This window comes from Orycteropus afer, unplaced genomic scaffold (genome assembly GCF_000298275.1).
Source record: "Orycteropus afer afer isolate SDZICR_OR568_19922 unplaced genomic scaffold, OryAfe1.0 scaffold00233, whole genome shotgun sequence".
NCBI lineage: Eukaryota > Metazoa > Chordata > Mammalia > Tubulidentata > Orycteropodidae > Orycteropus > Orycteropus afer.
Genome location: NW_006921820.1, coordinates 4,127,486 through 4,152,006, shown reverse-complemented (window position 1 = coordinate 4,152,006; position 24,521 = coordinate 4,127,486). Strand labels below are relative to the sequence as shown.

General features: G+C 48.0%; 1 protein-coding gene across 1 annotated transcript in view; it reads left to right on the top strand.

Annotated features, from left to right (window-relative positions):
• Positions 1-21,090, top strand: part of PML (PML nuclear body scaffold) — a 55,584-nt gene extending 34,494 nt beyond the window's left edge. The window contains exons 5-9 of the mRNA XM_007949002.2: positions 5,233-5,370; positions 6,557-6,818; positions 8,398-8,450; positions 18,982-19,132; positions 20,342-21,090. Coding sequence (XP_007947193.1) covers positions 5,233-5,370; positions 6,557-6,818; positions 8,398-8,450; positions 18,982-19,132; positions 20,342-21,090 — 1,353 coding nt within the window. The remainder of the gene's footprint in view (positions 1-5,232; positions 5,371-6,556; positions 6,819-8,397; positions 8,451-18,981; positions 19,133-20,341) is intronic.
• The last annotated feature ends 3,431 nt before the right edge of the window (positions 21,091-24,521 follow it).

The following is a 24,521-nucleotide window of genomic DNA, read 5'->3' as shown; positions in this document are numbered from 1 at the left end:
TCTCCCTGTGCAAATACTGCCCTTGGACTCCTTCCCTTTTGCAACTGCTTGTTCACTTTTTTCGTTGCAACTGTTTGCATAAGAAGAGATAATCAGAATTGAGAATACACATCAACAGCCAAGTAGGCGTGGTTGGGTGGAGCTTTTTTTTGTGTTGTCCCTCCTCTATTCATCATGGCTTTTTAGGTAATGATGTTACAATACTTTCATGAAAAATAATAATTTTTTAAAAAGCTGTAAAACAACTGTAAATCAATAATGATTTTTTTTTTCTTTGATTGAGCCCTCATGTGTTTCCAAGAAGCTCTTGTGGCCCAGTCCCTAAGGCATTTGACTGCTAACCAGAGGTTGGCAGTTCAAACCTACCAGCCACTCAGCAGAAGATGGGGCAATCTACTTCTGTAAAGATTTACTGCTTTGGAAACCCAATGGGGGTCGCTATAAGTTGGAATTGACTTGATGGCAGTGCATTTGGTTTGGTTTTCATGGTTTCTAGTGCTTCTTAACACTTGGGGGGAGAACTGGAGGAAGGAGGGCAGAGGATGTGGAACCCAATGGCCCAAGTAGAAGGGGTCTTTTATGCAGAGTCAGATATGGGAGGATAGAGCAGAGCCTTTTTTTTTTTTAAAAACCACTATCCATTATAAAAATTATATTTTTACCTTAACTTCTAGTACACACACATACACACACCCCGCTAGCTAAAAGAGAAATTTCACAAAACAAATTACTTTTTTTTTTTAACTTTATTGTGATTTCAGTGGAATTTTTCAAAACGGATTCATTTTACATTCAACAGTTCATATGCATTGTTTTGTGACATTGATCATGTTTCCTGCATTGTAACAGCTCTCCTCTTGCTTCTTCCTTTGGTTATCCTTTCCCTGTGTCCTTCTTGTCTATGCATTCTTGCCCCCCTACCTTTCTCCCTGTACAGATGTTACCCTTTGACCCCCATGGTTGCTTAATCTAATGAATGCATTGCCCTGGCTCCTAGGCCTGTCTGGTTGAAAGTTAGCCACTGGAGTGAGTTCAATTCCAGGCTGAACGATGACTCGAGTCATAGTCTCGGGGGTTCTACCAGTCTCTGTCAGACCAGTAAATCTATTCTTTTTTCATACTTTTTTTTAAATTTTGTCTCCTACTTCGGTAGTGTAGTGCCTAAGGCATTTGACTGCTATCCAGAAGGCCGGCAGTTCAAATCCACCAGCCATTCCTCAGAAGGAAGATTGGGCAATCTACTTCTGTAGTGATACTGCCTCAGAGACCTAAGGAGGGGTGGTTATGAGTCGGGTCTGACTCAACAGCACATAACAACAACAACAACTCTTATCCAGGATCTCTAATTTTGATCCCAGGCACCATCTAGTTCTTGTGGTCTCAGGGTCATAAAATCTGAGGTTCTCATGATCCATTGGTCCTTTGGACTAACTGTTTCCATGTGTCTTTGATTTTCTTCACCCTTCTTTGCTCCAGATGAGGAAAGACCAATAGTTACATCTTAGATGGCTGCTCGCCCCAAAACAAAGTACTCTTACTACATGGGATGTACTCCAGCATATTCTGTCCTATATTATTCTGTTTAATATCTAAAAATGCTAATTGTGACCCACTAAATTGGGGTCACAAACTATAGTTTAAAAAACACTGAGGTATCGAGCTCAGTGGAGATTGTAGAGACTGAATACTTCCCTGGTGGCCTGGGAGAGACCCGGAAAAACGCCTGTTCTCTCATTCCCCCAAGCAGGATGGAACACCCTAACCCCACGGAGATAGCTGTCTTTCCTTTTTTTAAAATTGCATTTATTTTGTTGTTGAGAATATACACAGCAAAACATACACCAATTCAGCAATTTCTACACGTACAACTCAGTACATTGATTACATTCTTCAGGTTGTGCGACCATTCTCACTCTCCTTTTCTGAGTCATTCCTCCATTAACATAAACTCACTGAGCCCACAAGATTCCCATCTAATCTTTTGAGTTACTGTTGCCAATTTGATCCCATGTAGTTCTTAAAAGAGCATAATACTCAAAATGGACATGTCCTTCCTTTTTGTAAAGAAACTCAAGAAAGAAGGAAAGTGTCTCTTATATCTAGTGCTGCTGCAATAGAAGGATCTCTGGTAGTGTAGTGCCTAAGGCACTTGACTGCTAACCAGAAGGCTGGCGGTTCAAGCCCACCAGTCACTCCTCACAAGAAAGGTTGGGCAGTCTACTTCCGTAATGATACCACCTTGGAAACCCAAGGAGGGGTCGCTAGTAGTAAGGTCTGACTCGACGGCACATAACAACAGCTGTGATAGAAATACTACAAGTGGGTGGCTTTAACAAACAGAAATTTATTCTTTCACATTTTAAGAGGCTAGAAGTCCATATTCAGGGGACTGGCTGTAGAGTAAGGCTTTCTGTCTCTGTCAGCTCTTTGAAGAGGGTTCTTGTCTCCTTTCAACATCTGTAGGTCTGGCGTTCCTTGGAGATCTCTTGGCATCAGTCTTCCCTAGGTCTAGAAGGTTCTCAGCACAGGAACCCTGGGTCCAAAGGACTCGCTCCATTCCTGGCTCTTTCTTGGTGATGGTCAGGTCCCTCAGATCTCTAATCCTGTAGATTATATCCTGCCTCATTAACATAACTGCTTCTAATCCTACCTCATTAACATCATAAGGTTTGGATTTATAACACAGGATAATTACATCAGATTGCAAACTGGAGGATTATTACATAATACTGAGAATCATGGCCCAGCCAAGTTGACATATATTTTTGAGGGACATGGTTCAATCCATAACACAGGAGGCAGGAAGGAAGAGAGGGAGGGGCTGCACGGTGGGATGGAAGTGGAAAGCCCACATCAAAGCCTTGATACTAAGAAGAGCCCACCTGCCACCTTTGGGTTCCCACCATATCAGATGCTGTGCTAGGGTCTTCTCCACCTGGAATCCTCCTCAGCCTGCACTTGACCAGGTAACTTAAGGAGGCCCTGGTGTTCCTCACTAGGACAGCGGGCCTGACCTTATCATCTACCACAGGAACAGACAGAAGTCCCATGACGAACATGCCCCTGGCTCTCGTCATCTTACATTGGAGCAGCTGTGGGATGGAGAGCACTCTCCTGCCACATGGGAGTCCCTTCCCTTGACTGCTGTCTCCTGGTGGATGATCATCCATTGGGCATACATGGGGTTTGGGTGCCGAGACCTGCAGAGCCGAGGCTTCAGGACTAAAGGCAGGAGTGGCAGGAGCAAGTCCCCAGCATTTGGGTATCCCTTTCAGCAGGGCATGTTGCATGCTACTTACTCATTTTCACTAAGCAGCCCAGTGTACGCTTCTCCATGTAATTGAGAAAGATGGTGGGGAGGAAATAAAGACACTGACTAGAGAGAAGGGAGAGCACACGGGCAGGGAGGGAACCTCCATTTAGGAAATATTAGGCTCACACCCTGCTTCAGACCCTTCCTAGGCATGTGACCCGGGGAAGTTCCTGCCTATGTGCCTCAGTTTCCTTCTCTGTCATTTTGTAATAATCCTAATATGGTACCTACTTTTTTTAACTCTTGATTTTTTTAATGTGGTAAAATTCACATAAAATTTACCGTTTTAAAGTATTTGTTTTGAGTATTTAGTACATTCACAATGTTTGCAACCACTACCTCTATCTAGATCCAGAACATTTTCATCATCCCAAAGGAAACTTTGTACTCATCAGCTGGTGCTGTTGTTGTTAGGTGCTGTTGAGTTGATTCCCACGCTTGGCAACTCTGTGTGCAACAGAATGAAACACTGCCCAGTCCGGCACCATCCTCACAGTCCTTACTGTGCTTCAACCCATTATTGTAGCCACATGGATCGACACATTAGCAGTTTCTCCCTATTCCCCTCCCCCTAGCCCCTGCTAGCCACTAGTCTGCCTTCTGTCTCCATGGTTTTACCTAGCATGGGCATTCTATATGAGTGGAATCATACAGTCTGTGGCTTTTGTGTCTAGCTTCTTTCATTTAGTATAATGTTTTCAAGGTTCATCCATGTCATAGCATGTATCAGTACTTTATCCCTTTATAAAAACCAAGAAAAAAAAAAAAAAAACTCAACTGCCATCAAGTTGGATCCGATTCATAGTGACCCCTCCTTGGGTTTCCAAGGCAATATCACTACGGAAGTAGAACCGCCAGCCTTCTGGTTAGCAGTCAAATGCCTTAGTCACTACACCACCAGAGCTCTGTTGTATGTATAGGCCACGTTTTGTTTTTCCATTCCTCTGTTGATAGACATTTGGGTTGTTTCTACCTTTTGTCTATTGTAAATATTGCTGCCATGAACATTGGTGTTCAAGAATTTGTTTGAATGCTTGTTTTCATTTCTTTTGGGCATATGCTTAGAAGTGGGATTGTTGGGTCATATGGTAATTCTGTGTTTAACTTTTAGAGGAATTGCCCCTGTCTGGCCTGGCACAGAGTAGTAATTACAACAGTAATTATTATTATATGACACTTGTAAATACCAGATACTTTTCTTAAGTATTTTACTTACATTAGCACGTTTCATCCATATAACCCCATGAGGTAAATATTATTTCCATTTTACAAAGGGAGACTGAGGCTTAATGCATTTTAACTAATTGACACAATTATATGACAGGGAGCTCTGGTGGTGTAGTGGATAAGGCATTTTGGCTGCTACCCAGAAGGTCAGCAGTTCAAAGCCACCAGCTGCTCTGTGGAAGGAAGATGGGGTGATCTACTTCTGTAAAGATTTACAGCCTTGGAAACCCAATGGGGGTTGCTATGAATCAGAATCAACTCAGTGGTTGAGTTGTGAGTGATATGACAGTTGTTCTGACAGGCAGAGATAAGGTCACAGGGAGGCTGCTTTCTCGCTGTTAGAAGTTTGCACCCCTAGAAGGAGCTACTTCTATCAGTAGTGTGTCCTTTGTCCCTGGAAGTGTGTAAGCTGGGGCTCATTTCTGGGCTTGGGGAAGAGTTGGGCAATATAATCCCTGAGGCCATCTTAGCTCTCTCTGTTGGGACGCATACGAATTGAAGTAGTCCCTGGCTACCAGCAACTTGGGTCAGAAGGAGGCGAAATCATGGAGGTTTGAAGAGAACTCTTGTTCCTAGTGGGCTCTGGCTTTGGACCAGCCTGCATCTGGGCCTAAGTAAGGCCCTGGCCCTGCTTCTCCTAATCCTGGGCCTGCTGCCTGGTTATTTCTGACTCTTATTTCTCCATTTTATAGCCAGAGGAGGCCCAGAAGACTGAGGAGCAGGCCCTAGGACTGTCTGAGGACCAGCCAGTGGCTGTGGTACAACAAGTGCCTGGGGCACACCCTGTGCCGGTATTTGCGTACTCCATCAAAGACACCTACTACGGAGAGGTAAGCTTCTGTCCAGCCTCTACCCATCCACCTGCCCTCCCAAGGGCCTAGTCCAGGATTCACATTGGTCCTAGGTGTGGCTACAGCTGTAGGCCACAGGGACCAGTTCATGGGAAGCCATGACAACTCTGGGAACAGCATCTAGGCAGTCCTTCTCTCTGCTCTAAGCCTTGGCTGGGGAGTCCTTAAAATGATGGGTTTCATTACACACTCATTGTAAAAACAGTATCATGACAACCTTAAAGAAGCTTGAATTGTGCCTCTTCACACAATATTATATTTTCCCATCTACTGTTTTTATTTTTATCAAATTAACTCATTTGAGCAAGTTCAAGTTTATGAAAGTGATTTTAAATCTCATGTGACGTTACTGCCTCTTTCTCCCCCTGCCCCCATGTCCCATCCCTTATATTCCCTAGGCCTTATATCCCAGGGGAGAGCTCTGGTGGCATAGTACCTAAAGCAATTAACTGCTAACCAGAAGGCTGGCAGTTCAAACCCAGCAGCCATTTCTCAGAAGGAAGATTGGGCAATCTACTTCCATAGAGATACTGCCTCAGAAACCCAAGGAGGGGTTGCTATGAGTCAGGATCGACTCGAAGGCAGTGAGTTTGGTTTGGCTTGTTATATCCCAGGGATAGAATTGCTGAATGTGCTATCCCATTAAAATAGGTGCAGTTTCACCATCAGAGGGAGGTCCCACTTGAGAGCAGGGTTTTATAAAAGCTTTGGGTTCCTAGGTTCCACCAGGCAGTAAGGGGTACAGCTAGGATGAGAATCCAAGCCTTCATCAGCTCATCAGTGAGGAAGTGCTCATTAAGTACCTACTGTATGTTTTCCCCTCCCTTGCACTTGGCTGCACTGTCAGGAATTGCCCCTCTAAGTATGAGTTGGGGAGCTGGGATCCATAGGACAGTCAGAAGCCAGCAGAGGTTGGTGGTCAGCAGGCAGGACCAGGGTGCAGGGCAGTGTGGGAGAGCTTTCTCTCTGAAGAGAGGTGTAGTCTGACCAGGCAGGAAGCAGAGAGGGGCATGGTGGGTAGAGGGAGAGCAGGAACACAGGAGTGGCTATAGCCCCTGCTGCCCAGGTCAGGGTCTTGGCCCCCCCAAATCTTACCCTACCCTCTGCATGAGCCCAGTACCCCTGGAGGCACCTGACACAGCCCTGTGACTGCCCTATTGCACAGGACATCTCCAGCCCACCCACACCCCAGAAGAGGAAGTCCTGCCAGACTGACAGCCCCAGGAAAATCATCAAGATCGAGTCTGAGGAGAAGTCCAAGGAGGCAAGGTTGGCCCAGAGCTCCCCTGATCAGCCCAGGCCCAGCACCTCCAAGGTAGTCTCACCACCCCACCTGGATGGGTCCCCCAGTCCCAAGACCCCCGTCGCTGGAAATGAGATCTACCTGCCTAACAACGACCCTACGACCGACGAGCCTGCGGAGGCAGGTAGGGAGACAGGGATAGCAACAAAGCCTAAGGCCTGCAAACTGTACTCCGGGGGCTATGTAGATCCCTTCTTCATTATGTCCTTGTTTGAGGAATTTCTTTAAGAAAGATCAGCACAAGGCTGGTACCTGTGAGGTGGAGGTTAAAGATGTCCCACCTGTCCAGCTTTTCCAGACTGCTATACCACTCCATCATCTCTAACGTCAACTCCTCCTCCTCCCCTCAACACCCTCCCTCTTGTGTTAGGGTTCTCTATTTCACTGTAAGTCTCACAGAACTCACAAACTGCCGAGGAAATGGCTCACACAGTGGTGGAAGCTGGCAGGTCCCAAATCTGTGGGTCAGGCGTTGGTCTGGAGGATTCTCCTCACTCATGTAACCACATGATGAACCCAGATCGGGTCAGACAACTGGCTACTGTTTCAAGTCCCAAGAACAAGGAGTGAGATAATGATGAACGATATATAGGATTCAGAGCAAGAGAACAGACTTTGCCAGAACATCTATGTATATACCCTCAAGGAAATTAAGGGTGGTGACTTGAGTTACAGCTTCCAGCAAGGTGGGATTCAAGATACATCCCACCCTCAACAGGCATAGAGGCTGAGATTTATAATACATCACAAAATAGAGGACTATGGCTAGAAGGGCCATATAAAGCAATTCACTGCACTGCACTCCCCTACTCAGCGAGCCCCAAACCAGCCAGATTTCCCTGTGTACCCTGCTCTGAGCTGTTGCAGAACAGAGCAGGGAGAGCCCACCATTCACCTGTGGGTGAGAATCCATGAGGTTTACCACATGCTTTGCTGTGATCCAGACGTTGGGAGGGTGTGGGGCTAAACCCCAAAGTTCTATAGCTTCTTCCCCCAATAAACTCTTACAGTGAGTACCCAGACCCATGATCTGCACAGGGTAGGTCTCTGTAAGAATTTTTATTGGTGGTTGCCTTCGATAAAGACTTGGATGAAGTCTATACCCATCATTTCCCCAGATTCTTTCTGCAAAGGCCACTTCTGAAGGATTTCGTTTGTCTAGGGATATTTCTCATGCCTGCTGGGAGTCCCTGTGCAGGAGTTGAGGTCAACCTCTAGAATCCTGGGTCAAGAAAATTCTACTCCTGGTTCTGTTTCACCCAGGAGCCAGCTTTGTTCTTCATTCTGTGCCCCAGACTGAACCCTGACTCTGGTCACATGCTGATCCCTTACCTGTAGTCCTTTCCCACAAGTGCTATTGGTTATCAAAAAGTTTTGATTAACTAGATGAATCAACTTTGACTAGCTATTACATCTCATGGAACTGAGAACTGGTACAAACCAACGTGCATTGTTAGGCTTGGAAAAGATTCTAAACCAGGTGGTGGCTGGCAAGCCTCCTGTTTCAGAGCCAACTCTGAAGTTAGAGCCTAATTAAATATTAACAGCAAGAAGTGATGGACATCCATTTACAAATAACCCCTCTGCACACACAAGACAGATGCACCCTCACATGCACAATGGGGCATGCATCACCCATATAGTCAACTTGCCTACCCAGTGCACCCAGGTAGGGCCTAATGGCATCTCCCTGCTTGTTTCAGAGGAGCGCGTTGTGGTGATCAGCAGCTCAGAAGACTCAGATGCTGAAAACTCGGTGAGTGGCCCAGCAATTTGGCCCAGGACTCTTGGCTCCCCTCATTCCAGGTCCCAGGGGGCACAGGCTCAGGGTGACTCTCAGACTCGCCCTGCATCTGGGGAGTCTTTCAGCGAGGCAGCGAGTCCTGAGCTGTGCTGGGGACGGCCTCCACATGCCAGCTGCATGCCTGGACCACGCTAGCCCTCCCACCGCACCAGGGCAGGAGTCTTCTGTAGATGTACATACTCTTCTGCAATGCTGGTAGAATGTTTTCTTCCAGAGTTCTATCTCTTTTCCTTTGTCTGGAGCTTCTTTATGCATTTTCTGTCCATTAAATCCTCAGCAATGGCTGGGTAAGAATCCATTCCCTGGTTAACCCCAGCCAATGAGGGCCTGTGAAGGGGTGTGAGGTCACAGGGGCCATACCTAAAGGGACCAAATGAGCAAGTGTTGACTCCATGTAAGACACAGCTGCTCTAAAACCATCCCACAGAGGAACAAGTGGCCTTGCGAGTAGTGACCCTGCTGTCCCTGGAGTTTGTTAATGGAGGCTGGGCTGTTACTTGTCCAGGGGAAGTGGGGATCTGAACAGAGTGAAAGGTTGGACTGGGTGGCCCTGAGCTCCCTTCCAGCCCTCAGTCTGAGGTTCTGTATTGGAAAGCATGTGGAGCCCATGGAGACAGCTGCACCACCCTCCTCGACAGCCCATCTCCTGCTGAGAGCGCAAGGAGTACCTCACCCCTGCCAGGCCTCCAGTCTGCCCCACGACATGTGCTGTCCCCCAGCCTGGCCTGCCTACCATCATACTGAGCAAGCCAACAGCCCTGAGACCCTGTCTCCCAGTCTACTCACCAGTCACCAGGAATGTGTCACCGCCGTCCACCGTGGGATCAGCTTCCCAAGACGCAGAACACCAAGAGGCAGCGGCCTTCACCAGATCTTCCACTTTCCCTCCAGAATGTTTCGTGCCCCCATGTGGACTCATACGGTCCCTGTGGCCCCAGCCAGCACTCCTGCCACCTCAGGGACTCCTAACCATTCTGTCCTGCCCCAGGAGGGTCCCACCCATCTCCAAAAGGCCGCCTGCCAGCCCCGCCAAGCTCGAGGAGCAGGGAGCCCCTGTGGCCGCTTGCACCGGGGTTCCCGAGTTGCCCAGTGGATCAACAACTTTTTTGCCCTTCCTCTCTCCTCAGTGACTTCCCACCTCGGTGCCTCTGCCAGGGGGACTGAGATGAGAGGGGAGGCACTCCAGCTTCTGCAGGCAGGAGTTCCTCTCCAGGATTCCGATAGCCCCCCTCGTGAATCCCCAAGTCTGATCTCTTTTGGAAGCCTCTCCAGTTGCATTCCCACCACCCCAACCCTCCAGAGAAGCCCTCAATAGCTCAAGCCCAGGCCCTCCTCAGGCAAGAGTCCTGAGGGCCTCTGTCTTTTTCTGCTGTTGCAGTCATCCGCTTGTAATCTGTGGCCAAAACACCCCTGTCCTGGTCCTCACGTCTCCTCCTCCAGGCCCAGCCATGCTTCCTAGAAGCCCTGCACACAGTAGACATTCAGTAAATCTCGGTCTATGAATGAGCAAAGCATTGAATGACTACAGTGACTTCTGGATGGGGAGACATGAGTCCCCTTGGGCCAAAAGAAGAAGGAAAGATTCAGATCCCTGTTTGTCACACCCCTGGGTCTCTCTCCTCAAGAAGGAAAGTTCTCTGGGCCTTTACATCCATCTTCCTGTGTTCTGAATCACTTGCCAATAGTGTAGCTTCCTACCACCTTGTTCCCTACCCCAAGGCTTTCTCCTGGGCCTCTGCCAGGTCTGAGTCCATGAGGGCAGGGACTGTGCCCAACCTAGGACCTGACATATATGGCTGCTCAATAAATATTTGTTGAACGATCACCCTTGCGAACCCTTATTCCATAGTTATCCCAGTCCATGATGGACTTATATCTTCCTTGCAGGCTGTTTTTATCTTTTCCTACCCTGAGACTTGGTTCTCCCCTGAGATCCTGTGTCTACTCTTCCTCCTACACCTGTGAGCACCTGAGGTGGGAGGTGGGGGTCAAGACCCTTTTTGCTACATGGACTGTTATGTCTCCACCATCAGATCAGATCCCCTGGGCCCATGAGGTTCTATCCACTGGGTGTACCCCATTCTAGCCAGTCATCTCAGTGCTTCTTCCTGGATAAGTTCTACACTCACCACTCCTTGACCTCTCACGGATCTTCACCCCTCTGTACTTCAGATGCCAACTCTACGGCCACCTCAGTGGGCATCACCATCACTGAGAACGGTCCATCTCTACAATGTCCCCCTCAGACTTCCAGCTGTTCACAGCCTCCTGTTCTTACACTCTCCCCTCAGTTACCTGCAGGACCTCGGCTCCTGGACCTTGAATACCTCTCTGCTTTCTCTTCTCAGCTCCTCCTGTCTTTTCCTCTCTCCAGTCAGCATAGCCACCATTTCAGCCCATCTTTCATCAGGTCTCACCTCTTTTTCCCTATTTGACTGCCAACCAGATAGCTGGAGGTTCAAACCCACCAGCCACTCCTTGGAAGGAAGATTGGGCAATCTATTTCCATAGCGATACCGTCTGGGAAACCCAAGGAGGGGTTGCTGTGAGTCTGATCCAACTCCATGGCATTGTGTCCCATTGCGTTGCCCTCCTGATCATCCTGCCTTCTCTCTGCTGCCACCTGGAGGCTGGACTCTGCCTTTAGGAAAAGAGAAATGATTGCCTCTAACCTGTTAACAGGAGCTCTGGTAGCGTAGTGCCTAAGGCCCTTGACTGCTATCCAAAAGGCTTGCGGTTCAAACCCCCCAGCCACTCCTCGGAGGGAAGGTCGGGCAATCTACTTCCGTAGTGATACTGCCTTGAAAACCCAAGGAGGGGTCGCTATGAGTTGGGTCTGACTTGATGGCACATAACAACAACCTGTTAACACCCTTGGCTCTGTGAACAGTCTCTCCTACCTCAGCACGCTCTCCTGCTCTGTAGCAGCTCCTCCACACTCCACTTGTCTTGCTCTGGTCCCTCATTCTGACCCTCATGTAGGCAGGTGACTGCACCTCCTGCTTCAGATGTAAAACAGGAGCCCTTGGAAGGGATGGGAGCAAGCTGTTAGTGTCCTGCAACCTAGTTACAGATTGGGCTGTGCTTCCACATCCTCACCCTGTCCCTTCTGTTAGAATGGAGGAGGCATCTACCTTCATCTAGGACTTTCTCCACCTCTGTCTTGTTCCCCGCCTACTTATTCCCCACCCCTCTCCTCATCTCATCCTCATCTCTCCTGCATCTTCAAATGCTCCTACTTCCTTCTGAACTGCAACTAAACATCCTGCACTCATCCTCACCCTCATTCCCATTTTTGAAAAATGCCACCCCACCTCCCTCTTCAGTGAATAAGCCCCCTTCCTCTCCTCACCTTGTTTTTAACTTCAGCTGCCTCCATTCCCTCCTCATTTCTTCTTTTACTTCGTAGCATGCTCCTTCCCCACCATCCAGTGGAACTCCACTCATGTGCACCACTGACCTCCACCCATTAAGTCCTGTGGCCACATTTAGTCCTTACTAGTCTTGGCCAGCATTGGACACTTGGCCTGTGTGTCCTTGAAAGACTGCTTCTCTGGGGTTCAGAGGTGCCCTGCTTTCCTTTGCGGTATGCTCCTGCAGCTCTGGACCCTCTTCAGTCTCCTTGATGGTCTCTTCTCTGTCCTCTTAAATGTGGTGGTCTGCAGGCTCTGGTTCTGGGCCCCCCTTTTTGGTCTGTACTCTCCAGTTGCCTTCTGACATCTCTCCTTGATCACCCTGCAAATAGAAGCATACCTCGTTTTATTGCACTTCGCAGATATTTTGTTGTTTTACATATTAAAGGTTTGTGGCAACCCTGCATTAAATAGTCTGTCAGCACCATTTTTCTAACAGCATGTGCTCACTCCATGTCTCTCTGTCTCATTTTGATAATTCTCACAGTATTTCATATTTTTTCATAATGCTGTTACACACTTAGTAGACTACAGTGTAGAGTAAACATATATGCACTGGGAAACCAAGAAATTCCTGTGACTCGCTTTATTGCGATACCACTTCATTGCGGTGGTCTGGAACCAAACTTGCAATACCTCTGAGGTATGCCTGTACTCAAATTCTGCCAGTTACTCACGCGAGACTCCACAGTCACCCAGTCTGCCTCCCTTTTATTATCTCTCACATCCAGTCAATTATGGGGTCTTACCTTTCTTTGCATGTGCTGCATTCCTCTGAAATGTGGGCCCTTCTTCCTACTCCATAGTCTTGATCATTTTTAAATTACTGCTGGCCCTGAGTGGAGGTAGAAACCAGGGAAAGAGATGAGAAAAAGGATTGGAATACAATAGTCACTCCAGGCAGCATGGAGGGTCAAGTGGAGGAATTGAGACCAGCAGTATTTGGGGTGAGTCGGGAGTAGGGAAATGGCCAGCCTAGTCCTCAGCTGTCAACAAGGACTCAGTAAGTGAGGCCTGAAGTTAATCAAGGTGTGTAAGCACGTTCTGGGTTATGAAGAATTAAGCATTTGGAAGCAGTTGCTCACTTTTGGAGTGCAGGCCTGGAGGTGTGGAGAGAGCCAGAGGCCAGAAGACTGTTACCTTTGGCTGTCCAAAAAGGAGACCCCAGGTTACCTTTGTGTATTCATTCTTTAGATGCACATTTTGAAATTTAGCCATTGCTGGAATCCCAAATGTTATTTTAAAAAAGAAACATTTTGAAGCTAACAAATTATGTCCCTGGAGTTTACTCTTGGCTACTAACCCAAAGGGTGGTGGTTCGAGTCTACCCAGTGGCGCCTCGGGAGACAGGCCTGACAGTCTGCTTTCATGAAGATGACAGCCAAGAAGACCCTAGGGAGCATTTCTACTCATGGAGTTGCCATGAGTTGGAATTGACTTTGAAGGCAAAGGATTGGTTTGGTTGTTGTTCTCACGTACTCCTTGTGGTCCTTCTGTGTCCCTCTCCAGAGCCCTGGGGCCCTTAGAGCCCCTGCAGCACCCCCCACTGCAGATTCCTACACCCTGCTTAGAGAGAGGGGCCAGGCTGTATTTGCAGGGTGCCTTAGCTCCCACATAGCCACATCCCCTTCCCATCTGTGGCCTTTATCCAACCTCCCAGTGCATGAAAGTTGTAAAATGCTTGCTCTGCTAAGAAGATCATGTTTTCTGAGTGTACCAGGGTGTACTCTCAGAAGGAGTAGACCTCCCTGCTGGGCATTGGCTGTGTCTTGCTGAATCTGGGCATATCTGGGGCCTCAGGCGCAGGTCTTGGGGTCTGTGAGACTGCTACAGCGAGGAGGAGTTTTTGTGCAAGACCCTGCCTGTGCTAGAAGAGGCAGTGGACCAAAGAGTAGGCCACAGATGGAGCCGAGGTCAGTGGTGGAGGGGTGAGCCTCAGGCCCAATTGCGGAGCGGTTGGGTGAGGACTCTGCAGATTGCTAGGGTGGGTCAGCAATGTTTGTGCCACAGGGTTCCCATTTTAGGGCCAAAGCAGAGAAAAGATGGGTATTCTCACACACTGTTGCCACAGGTGACTGGCTCCAGCACCCCTGCAGCGGCAGGACCAAGTGGAAGCAGGAAGGCCTGGCCAACGTGGTAGCACCTGGTGAAAGTGGCGGCGGTGACCAGCAGAAGGGAGTCCTTTGGGAAGCAACAGATCTGGGGGAGGGGGCCATGATGCTGGTGAGTGCCCATCACACCCTCCTTCCACGGCCCCCTCCCCAGGGAGGCTGGTAGGAGCTGTATTCCCTGAAGGGCAGCATTGTGCTGCCCAGGGGCCAGAGCAGTAGGAAGATGGGCAGTAGAGGCCACAGGCTAACTAATAGCCATTTCATACATACATGGAGCTATCTCCAGGGCCTTCCAGTCTTTGCAGAGCTGGGATTTCACTGCAAAAAAAACCAGCAATGCTTGTGTTCTGTGAAACTGATTCTAGCCATGGCTGAAGCTTGGGTGAGGGAGAAAGTTCCTTAAGAGCTTGGGGAGCTCTTGATTGGCATTAATGTCAGAGACTAGCTATTTCAAGGTGACTGGATGCTGCCTGTCAAAAAAGTCTGGTTCATGTCTGATTGACGACCAAGCATGGAATGAATCAGAGATTAGGACAGTAGCTCTCAACCCTAGGTAGCTTGAACAAATCTGCCTTCCTGGGTGAAACCTGGGCATAGAGATTTGTTGAAGCTGCTAATGCACAGCCAAAGTAGAGAACCATGGAATTGGGTGTTCAGTTGCACATCTGTGTCAGAGGAATGCCTCTCATGTGTCTATTCAGCCTTGAGTGGAAGTGACATGTCCATACTGGGGTAAGATACAGCTGGAGACAAGAGAGGCTGAATCTTCCCAGATAAACCTAGACTTTTGGAAGGTGGTTAAAATGCAGCCCAACTGCTTCGTATAAGTGCCCTTGTTAGACTTGCTGTGCTGATGCAGAATGCACTTGACCTGCTCAGGCCCTAAGATCTGGGTTGAAGATCCATGAGGTACAATTTTTTTTTTTTTTTTTTTTTTTTTAGGATTTGGGTGAAGATTTACAGAGTAAATTCACTTTTCATACAGCAGTTCACATATACTTTGTCTCATGTCATTGACCAAAATTTACAATGCAGCAGCTTCCCTCCCACTTCCTCCCCATAGTTACCTCCTCCCAGTGTCCATCCCTTCATACTCTTCTGCACCCTGAGCTATCTCCCTGTGCATAAGCAGCCCTTCCTTCTCCCATGATTGTTCTCTCCAGGGCGTGTGTCTACTTGAGGTAAATGTTTAACTCACATGCCTGTACTTTGTTTGGCTGGAAACCACAGTTGTGGGTTCAATTCCAGACCTGAAGGGCAGCTAGGGGCCATAGTCTCAGTGTTACACCAGGCTCTATTGGACCAGCAAACCTGGTCCCCACCTTCTTTTTTTTTTTGGCATGAGGTACAATTTTGTATATTCTAGTAGCATGTGTATCCTGGAAAATTCCTGGATCCCATATGGCTCAGTCTGAGCACAGTTTTGCATTCAAAGAAACACAGTCCATTAACTGAATAGAATAAAAAATAAATTGTAGTCTTACATTTTTCAAAGAATATTAAAGAGGATCCAATTCATAACCTACTGTAGGTAGCACTTTAATTCCTTTTCCCCTTTCCTATAGGGAGCTCTGGTGGCGTAGTGCCTAAGGCATCTGACTTGCTAACCAGAAGGCTGGCGGTTCAAACCCAGCCTTCTGGTTAGCAAGTCAGATGCCTTCTGGTTAGCAAGTCAGATGCCAAAGGAAGGTTGGGCAATCTACTTCCATAGTGATAGCACCTCGGAAACTCGAGGGGTCGCTATGAGTCAGACCTGACTGGGCAGTGGGTTTTCCTTTCCTATAGGTCTTATCACCTCCCATCTCATACTTAACTGAAAGCTTTTCCCTACTTTTCACTGTGTAGCCCTCACACATGTGCTCTTCTCCATTTCCCACTCCCTCTTCCCTCCTGTCCCCTTCCTTTTCCCTGCTAAGCATATCTCAGCCTTTTCCAGTGACAGGCCCTTTCCTGTCTTTTTGGATCTTGGTCTCTACCACTGTCCTTCTCAATCCTCTTGTTCCACCCATCCAGTTACCATGATCTTGGAATAAGGCCCAGGAGTGGGTAGAGAGGGAAAGCTCTCCTGTGCTGGATTCTCTATGTGCTGAATGCTCTTCTGTTAAACCTGGGTCTTTAGAAAATCCTGTTTAAATGTTCTGGCTACTTCCCAGCTGTGTTGCTGGGATTTAGGGAGGGGTGTTGTGAGTTTACAGCTGGCTGGAGTTAAATGGAAGGCATGCCAGTGAGACCAGCCCCATGGTGCAGCCCTACTTTATGGAACCCATCAAGAGCAAGAAGAATCTTGGAGGAAGAAGAGTTAGGGCTGAAAGATCCATCCTTCCTTCCATTGACAAGCTCACTAGAAAGGGTGTATCCTTTTATTAAGGGAGCCCTTTATTAAGGGTTTTCTTACAGAAGGCAGCTTCACTAAGTTCGGGACAAAGGACATTTTCCATGACTATAGAAGGAAAATGGCCTCAGAACAATGGGACACTCTGCCAGCCATCATAGATGATCCTGGTATAGAGATGAGGGAGGTAGCCCAAAGATACAGCTGTGCAGCTCTCTGGGGAGCTCTGTTCTTGGAAGAGCAGATACAAAGGTAAACAGATTGTAACTCTAGACTTGGTTCTAAGGCCTGAAGGAACATGCAAAGATCTGAAGTTCCAAATGGAAGGAGACCACACACCAAGGGGCTTTTGCCGTTATCTTTGGAGCAAAAATAATGGAGAAGGCCCAGAGCACTATGTCAGTGAGTGGCAGAGAGGACCCGGCCAAGGGGACTGGTAAGGGAGCTGGGGCTCCAGGGAGCACAGAGCAAGGAAGCCCAGTCCATCCACTAGCCCAAAGTATGAGGACACCACTGCTTTGTGAATGGGACAGGCGCTGGGAAGCTGCAGACAGAAAACATCTTGATTATTGTAGAGGGAAGAAGATGGAGTCTATGGTCCACCAGCCAATAACTTTGACCATGACTCCTTATAGAAGGCTTCTGAGGGGAAGGAAAAGGAGCAGATGGGAGACAGCAGTGTGGGCTCACTGAGCACTGCATGTACTGTCAGTCTTTGATGGTGTGTCTAAACAGGGCAAAGCATTTGACATGGTCTCCTATAGATCTGTGTGTGGTGGTGGTGGTGGTGGTGGTGGTGGTGATAGGTGCCATCAAGTCGGCTCTAACTAAAAGCAATCTTATGCATAACAATGAAATGTTGCCCAGTCCTGCGCCATTCTTACAATCATTGCTGTTTGAGCCCATTGTTGTAGCCACTGTGTCAATCCATCTTGTTGAGGGTCTCCCTTTTTCCATTGACCCTCTACTTTACCAAGTATGATATCCTTCTCCAGGGACTGGTCCCTCCTGATGCCATGATCAAAGAAAGTAAGACAAAATCTCACCATCCTTGCTTCTAAGGAGCATTCTGGCTGTAGATCCACATGTGAAAAGAAGAGAACCGGCTCTCTGTGGATTTACAGTGAATGTCTGTTTACATCACTGACAGGAAGGAACTTGGATGAGCCTGGGCAGGGCTGTGATATGTAAATAAAATAAAAATCAGACATGGCTTGGCAAATTCAGAACATTTTAATTTACTTGTGGGCAGTAATGACTTTTCTCTGGGCTGAAGTTTTATTGAAAACTTCACCTGGACAGTGGAAGGGCAAGGGGAATATGCTACTGTTCCCAAGACCGGGACATTAGCCAGAGGTCAGAGTTAATGGAGGCCTCAGATACCCCCTGGTGATACCAACTCCTTCAATAAGCCAGAGACAGTTCACAAAGAGGAAAGACTGGCAGTCTGTCCTGGACCCTGTCCCAACAGTGTCACCACCAGCACTGACGCTGGCCACTTTGCTTCCACCCGGTCTCCGGCTAATGTCCACAGGTGGAATTCACAGGATGGTTCTGAGTTGGCCACTAAAGACTGGACACCTGGGCTTGGTGGCTGTGCAGATGATGAGCAACTAACGGTGTTATTAGCAGAGGCTCAGCCTCCCCTGTAGCCCCAAATCCTCGGAGACTCAGAACTGGGGCCCTTCTCCCCTCCCACCCTGAGCCTTTCCAACAGTGTTTCTGCCAGGGCCTTGGGACTGGAGAGTTGGGGCCTTAAAGTGCCCATCTGGGGGAGTCCAGGATTCACAGGCTTCTCTAGGCAGCCCAAATGAATGTGCTGCATGAGGGGAGGGCCCAGGCATCTCTCCAGGCTCTGGGGCTTGGAGACTTCTTTCTCTACTGCTCTCCCACTCCCAGGGATCTGTCTGTCTGCTCAAATGTGAAGTTCAGGGTGCCGAGCAGTCCTCCCTGTCCCCTTGGTGCACAACTTGGGGCCTCTGCTGGCTCAGGAGACAAGAAAAACCAAGCTCCTGGGACCTTCCAGAGAAACAGGTAGGGTTCAAGATTGGCTTCTTCATCCCTGCCCCAAATTCACAGTGTTAAGTCCCCTCAGGAACAGATCCCTCAGGCTCTGCCTGCTGTAGCAGCTGGCCCCAGTCCTGAGCCCTCATGCCCAGCACTGCTCACCCATGCATACACGCACCCATGTATTCTTTCACACACTGGCTCCCACACTCACACCCCCTTGTGCACATGCATGCATGCATGTGTGCACACACTTGCACATGATCATTCATGTTCATCCCCTGAATCATGTTTTCACACACCCACATGGTCACAGTCTCTCATAGTTAACCACTTGCTAATGCACGCACACTGATTCACACAATCATGCCTTTCACACTTCACACCCATTCATGCATGTGCACACATTCTCTGAGCACATATACTCATAACTGCACATACATGTTCTCTTTTCCAATAATATAGCCTCCCTTGTGTGCACACAGATGCCTGGCTCTTGTTTACACTCATGTACACACACAGTCTTACACACAGCTGCACACTCTTACTCGTAGGCACACATTGCTGATGTGCCCTCTCCCCTCCGAGCCCATGACCTGTTGGTTTTCTCTGTGTTGCAGTCCTCCCGAGAGCTAGATGACAGCAGCAGCGAATCCAGTGTCTTCCAGCTGGAGAGCCCCAGCTCTTTGAGAATTCTGAATGAGAACCTCGCCGATTCCCCAGCAGAAGACAGGCCCCTGGTTTTCTTTGACCTCAAGATTGACAATGAAAGTGGGTTCTCCAGTGGCCACCCTTACCCCTTTCTAGCTTAGTCTGTCAGTTCCCAAGAAACCATTACCACCACAAGTTGCTGTTGAGTTGGTACCAACTATTGGTGACCCATGTGTGAAAGTAAAGTGTGCTCCGTAGGATTTTCAGTGGCTTGTATTTTGGGCCAGGCCTTTCTTCCAAGGCACCTCTGGGTGGACTCAAACCAGCAGCCTTTTGGTTAGCAGCTGGCGCGTTAACCATTTATACCACGTAAGGACTCCATTCCTAAGATAAGTGCAGGCAGAGCGGTGTGTGAAGCTCAGGGGAGCCCTGGCCAGTGTTGGCAGCCAAAGTGGACTTACTTGGGGTCTCTCAGGTGTGCCACTTGGTTGTCTGAGTAATGACTTCTTCCTTGACCAGTGCCTGGAAGTGTAAGGCAGCACTCCTCTTACACAGACAGTCTGAGGAACACCTAAACAGAAACAAAGAGTGTGAACTTGTTGCTATGAGACCAGTAATCCAGCACAGCCTTTGGCCACGACTGCACATTCCTGACTCTAGGCCCATCCCACAGATGGCTCCCGAGGAAGGCCACAGAGCCAAGGCCACAGACACTTAGCCCCTCTGCTCGCCACAGTGCTTGCCCTGGCCTCTCCCGAGCCTAAGCCCTAGCTCGTGGCATGGATTCAACATTGGAGCCCACTCACACCACAAAAGCAGCAGAGTTTTCAAGTCCAATTTGTAGACCTCATGTGCAAGCTTTGGGCTTTTCTTTGAATGGAGTGGACTGGGTGGGTCTGCTGTCTGTGTCCCATGGCTCTGACAGTGCTTGGGCAGGGGCTTTAGTTAAGTGACTTATGGGATTGGAGGCCAGGGGGCAGGGAGTGGAGGGCCTGGTGGAACCAATCAAGGGTCTCTGATGTTGGTGGGTGGAGGCTAATAGGGCCCTGGATCCAAAAGGGTTTGGTGAACTGAGCAGGTAATGGGAGGGTAAAGAGCTGAACCCACAGTAGATGAGCAAGGGGTCTTTGGAGAGCAGCTGGGCCTCCCGCTCTGACCCTCGTCCTCATCAGAGCCAGTGTCAGGGCTGTTTGGAAGCTGTTTGGTTCCTGCCAGCAGGCCCCAAGGTGGGGTCTCTAGATGGTGGGTTGGCTGCCCTAGAGGTCTCTGTTCCCCCACCAGTGTCTCCTGTGCCCCAGGGACCTTACCCTGCCCTTTTCTTCTGCCCAGCCCAGAAGATTAGCCAGCTGGCAGCAGTAAACCAGGAAAGCAAGTTCCGAGTGCTTATCCAACCCGAGGCCACCTTCAGCATCTACTCCAAGGCCGTGTCCTTGGAGGTGGGTCTGCAGCACTTCCTCCGCTACTTGAACTCCATGCACCGCCCCATCCTGGCCTGCTATAAGCTATGGGGGCCTGGCCTCCCTGACTTCTTCCAGGCCCTGGAGAACATGAACAGCCTGTGGGAGTTCCAGGAGGTCATCTCGGGCTTCCTGGCCACGCTGCCCCTGATCCGGGAGCACGTGCCCGGGGCCAGCAGCTTCAAACTCAAGAACCTGACCAAGACCTACCTAGCAAGAAACATGAATGAACGCAGTGCCCTGGCCACTGTGCTTGCCATGCGTGACCTGTGCCACCTCCTTGAGGTCTTCTCAGGCCTCCCACTGGCCCAGCATGTCTACTCCTTCAGCAGCCTGCAATGCTTTGCATCCCTGCAGCCCCTGGTGCACTCAGCCGTCCTGCCCCGGGCTGAAGCTCGTCTTATGGCCCTCCACAATGTGAGCTTCATGGAGCTGCTGGAGACCTACCGCCGAGACCCTCAGTGGGGCTTGAGGAAATACAGCCGCTATCTGAGCCTGCAGGTTGCTCCAGAGTCACCCACCCAGCCTGCTTTCAACCTACAGGCTCTTTGTGCTTACTTTGAAAACCTACTGGCACCCTCCAGCCATAGGTTGGCAGAAAGGGCCTCCAAGCAGAGCTGAGAGGAGGGGGTGAGTGACTTGAAATTTCTGGGGGTGAAGGGATGGGGCCTCGGAGCCAGACTGACTAGTCATAGAAGCCCTACATCCCCCATACTCAGTTGCAGTTCAGTTCAGAACCAGTTCCCCTTCTCTGGGACCAAGTTCTCCTCTAAAAATCCCACAGAAAAGGTTCCAAGGCCAAGAACTTATCCCAGGGTCCTGGGAGAGCCCGTGGGTTCTTTCACAAGACCCTCACCACTCCTCACCCTAAGCCGGGAGCTAGAACTCGGGACATGCTGAGTGAAGAGACCAGGGCTTCTGGGCTCTCTAACTGGCCTCTATCCTGCCTCAGCTACCCTATCTGCCACTTCCATGGGTGTCTCTACAATTCCTCCCTGACCCCCAGCCCACCCAGGGAATCAGCTGACAGCTCCTATGGATATCAGCAGCCCCCCTACCAAGTACCCAAAGTGCCTTTCACACCAAGCTGCCTTCATGAATTTAGGTTCTCCCAGCCCCTGTCTGCCCAGGCTTTCTGTAAGCCTCCCCTTGGAAACATTTTCATCCCAAAGGGGCCTCATATCTGCAGAGACAGAAGCTGCTACTCCCTGCACCCCCTTCCCAGCTACATCAAACCTCAAGATGCAGGACTCCACTTTCAAAGTCTGACCCTTCCTCATGACCATGCAGACTCTGCTTCTCATTCCTGGCCACCAGACTCCTCTCCATGTACTGCCCACACCCCCAGGTCCCCCAAGGAACATCCTTTCACATATGTTATTAAAATTGTAGTTGGGGACTGGCAGCATTAGCATCATTGGAGAGCTTGTTAGAGGTGCAAATTCATGGGTTCTACCTCAGACCTTTTTGAAGATAAATGTGACACCATTCCTCTTAAATTTGTCATTCCCAGCATAGTAGCTCATATAATTGTCTACTCCAGAATGACTAATACTAATGCAGCTACATTTCATTTCATTTTTCACAACTTCCAGTTTTCCTGGATTCATACTTTCTATGTTCCATGTTCCCATTATTAATGGATGTTTGCAGCTGTTTCTTCTCATTTTGAGTCATGCTGCATCAGCAAATGGAGGTCCAAAAGCTTTACTCCATTCACATCAAGGCTGACTTTATTTTTAGGAGGCAGCTCTTTCCCAGTTACATTTTGAGCATCTTCCAATTTGAGGGGCTCATTTTCTGGCACTATGACAGTCTTCCATTGCTATCCATAAGGTTTTCAGTGGCCATTTTTTTTCAGAAGTAAACTGCCACATCCTTCTTCCTAATTTGTCTTAGTCTGGAAGCTCTGCCTAAAACTGTCCACCATGGGTGACCCTGCTGGTATTTGAATACCGGTGACATAGCTTCCATCATCACAGCAACATAGAAGCCACTACAATACAACAAACTGACAGATGAATCAGACAGACTGACAGAAGGTAGGTGGCTTTTGTGATAGAAACTATGCTGGAGATCATATGACAGAATTTTGCAAGACCAATGACCTTATTCATGGCAGATACTTATTTTCAACAACATAAAGTGATTATACATATGGACCTTGCCATATGGAATACACAGGAATTAAATTGACTACATCTATAGAAGGAGATAATGGAGAAGCTCAATATCAGCAAAAACAGAGCCAGGGACTGACTGTAGAACAGATCATCAATTGCTCATATGCAAGTTCAAGTTGAGACTGAAGAATATTAAAACAAGTCCATGAGAACCAAAAATACAACCTTGAATATATCCCACCTGAATTTAGATGCCATCTCAAGAATATATTTGATGCATTGAATACCAGAAACCAAAGACAAGATGAGTTGTGGAATGTCATTGAGCACATTACACATGAAGAAAGCAAAAGGTCATTAAAAAGAAAGGGAAGATGGAAAAGACCAAAATGGATGAAACTCTGAAACTCGCTCTTGAACAGAGAATAGTTAAAGCAAATGGAAGACACAGTGGAGTAAAAGAGCCGAACAGATGTCAAAAGGAACTCAAGAAGACAAAGTGTTATAGTGAAATGCACAAAGACCTAGAAAACCCACTTCTCAAGCTGAAATAACTGAAGAAAAATTTTAAGCCTCAAATTGCAATACTGAAGGCTTCTATGGGCAAACTATTGAATGACACAGGAAACATCAAAAGAAGATGGAAGGAATACACAGTCACTGTACCAAAAACAATTGTTGATATTTGTCCATTTCAGGAGGTAGCATATGATCAAGAACCAGTGGTATTAAAGGAAGAAGTCCAAGTTGCATTGAAGGAATTGGAAAACAAGGTTTCAAGTATTGATGGAATATCCATTGAGATGTTTGAACAAACAGACGCAATGCTGGAAGCACTTACTTGTCTGTACCAAGAAATTTGGAAAGCAGCTACTTGACCAACTGACCTGAAGAGACCCATATCTGCTCATTCCAAAGGTGATCCAACAGAATGTGGAAATTATCGAACAACATCATTAATATCATATGCAAGTAAAATTTTGCTGAAGATAATTCAAAAACAATTGCAGCAGAATATTAACAGGGAACTGTCAGAAATTCAAGCCAGACTCAGAAGAGGACATAGAATGAGGGATATGACTGCTAATGGAAGGTGGATCTTGGCTGAAAGCAAAGAATACCTGGAAGATGTTTACCTGTGTTTTATTGACTGTGCAAAGGCATTTGACTGTGTGGATCATTAATAAGTTATGGATAACATTACGAAGAATGGGATTCCAGAACACTTAATTGTGCTCATAAGGAACTTGTACGTAGACCAAGAGGTAGTTCAAACAGATCGAGGGGATATTGCATGGTTTAAAATCCAGAAAGGTGTGTGTCAGGGTTGTATCTTTTCACCATACTTGTTCAATCTGTATGCTGAGCAAATAATCCTAGAAGCTGGACTATATGAAGAAGAAAATAGCATCATCAAGTCATTAACAACCTGTGATGTTCAGATAGCACAACTTTGCTTGCTGAAAGCAAAGAAAACTTGAAGCACTTACTGATGAAGATCAAGACTACATCCTTCAGTATGGATTGTACCTCAAAATAAAGAAAACAAAAATCCTCACAACTGGACCAGTAAGCAACATCATGATAAATGGAGAAAAGATTGAAGTTGTCAAGGATTTCATTTTACTTGGATCAACAATCAGCACCCATGGAAGCAGCGGTCAGGAAATCAGACAGTGTTTTGCACTGGGCAACTCTGCTGCAAAAGACCTCTTCAAAGTATTAAAGAGCAAAGATGTCACTTTGAAGACTAAGGTATGCCTGACCCAAGCCATGGCATTTTCAGTCACCTCATATGTATGTGAAAGCTGGACAATGAATAAGGAAGACCAAAGAAGAACTGATGCATTTGAATCGTGGTAGTAAAAAATATTGAATATACTATGGACTACCAAAAGAATGGACAAATCTGTCTTGGGAGCACTGGCT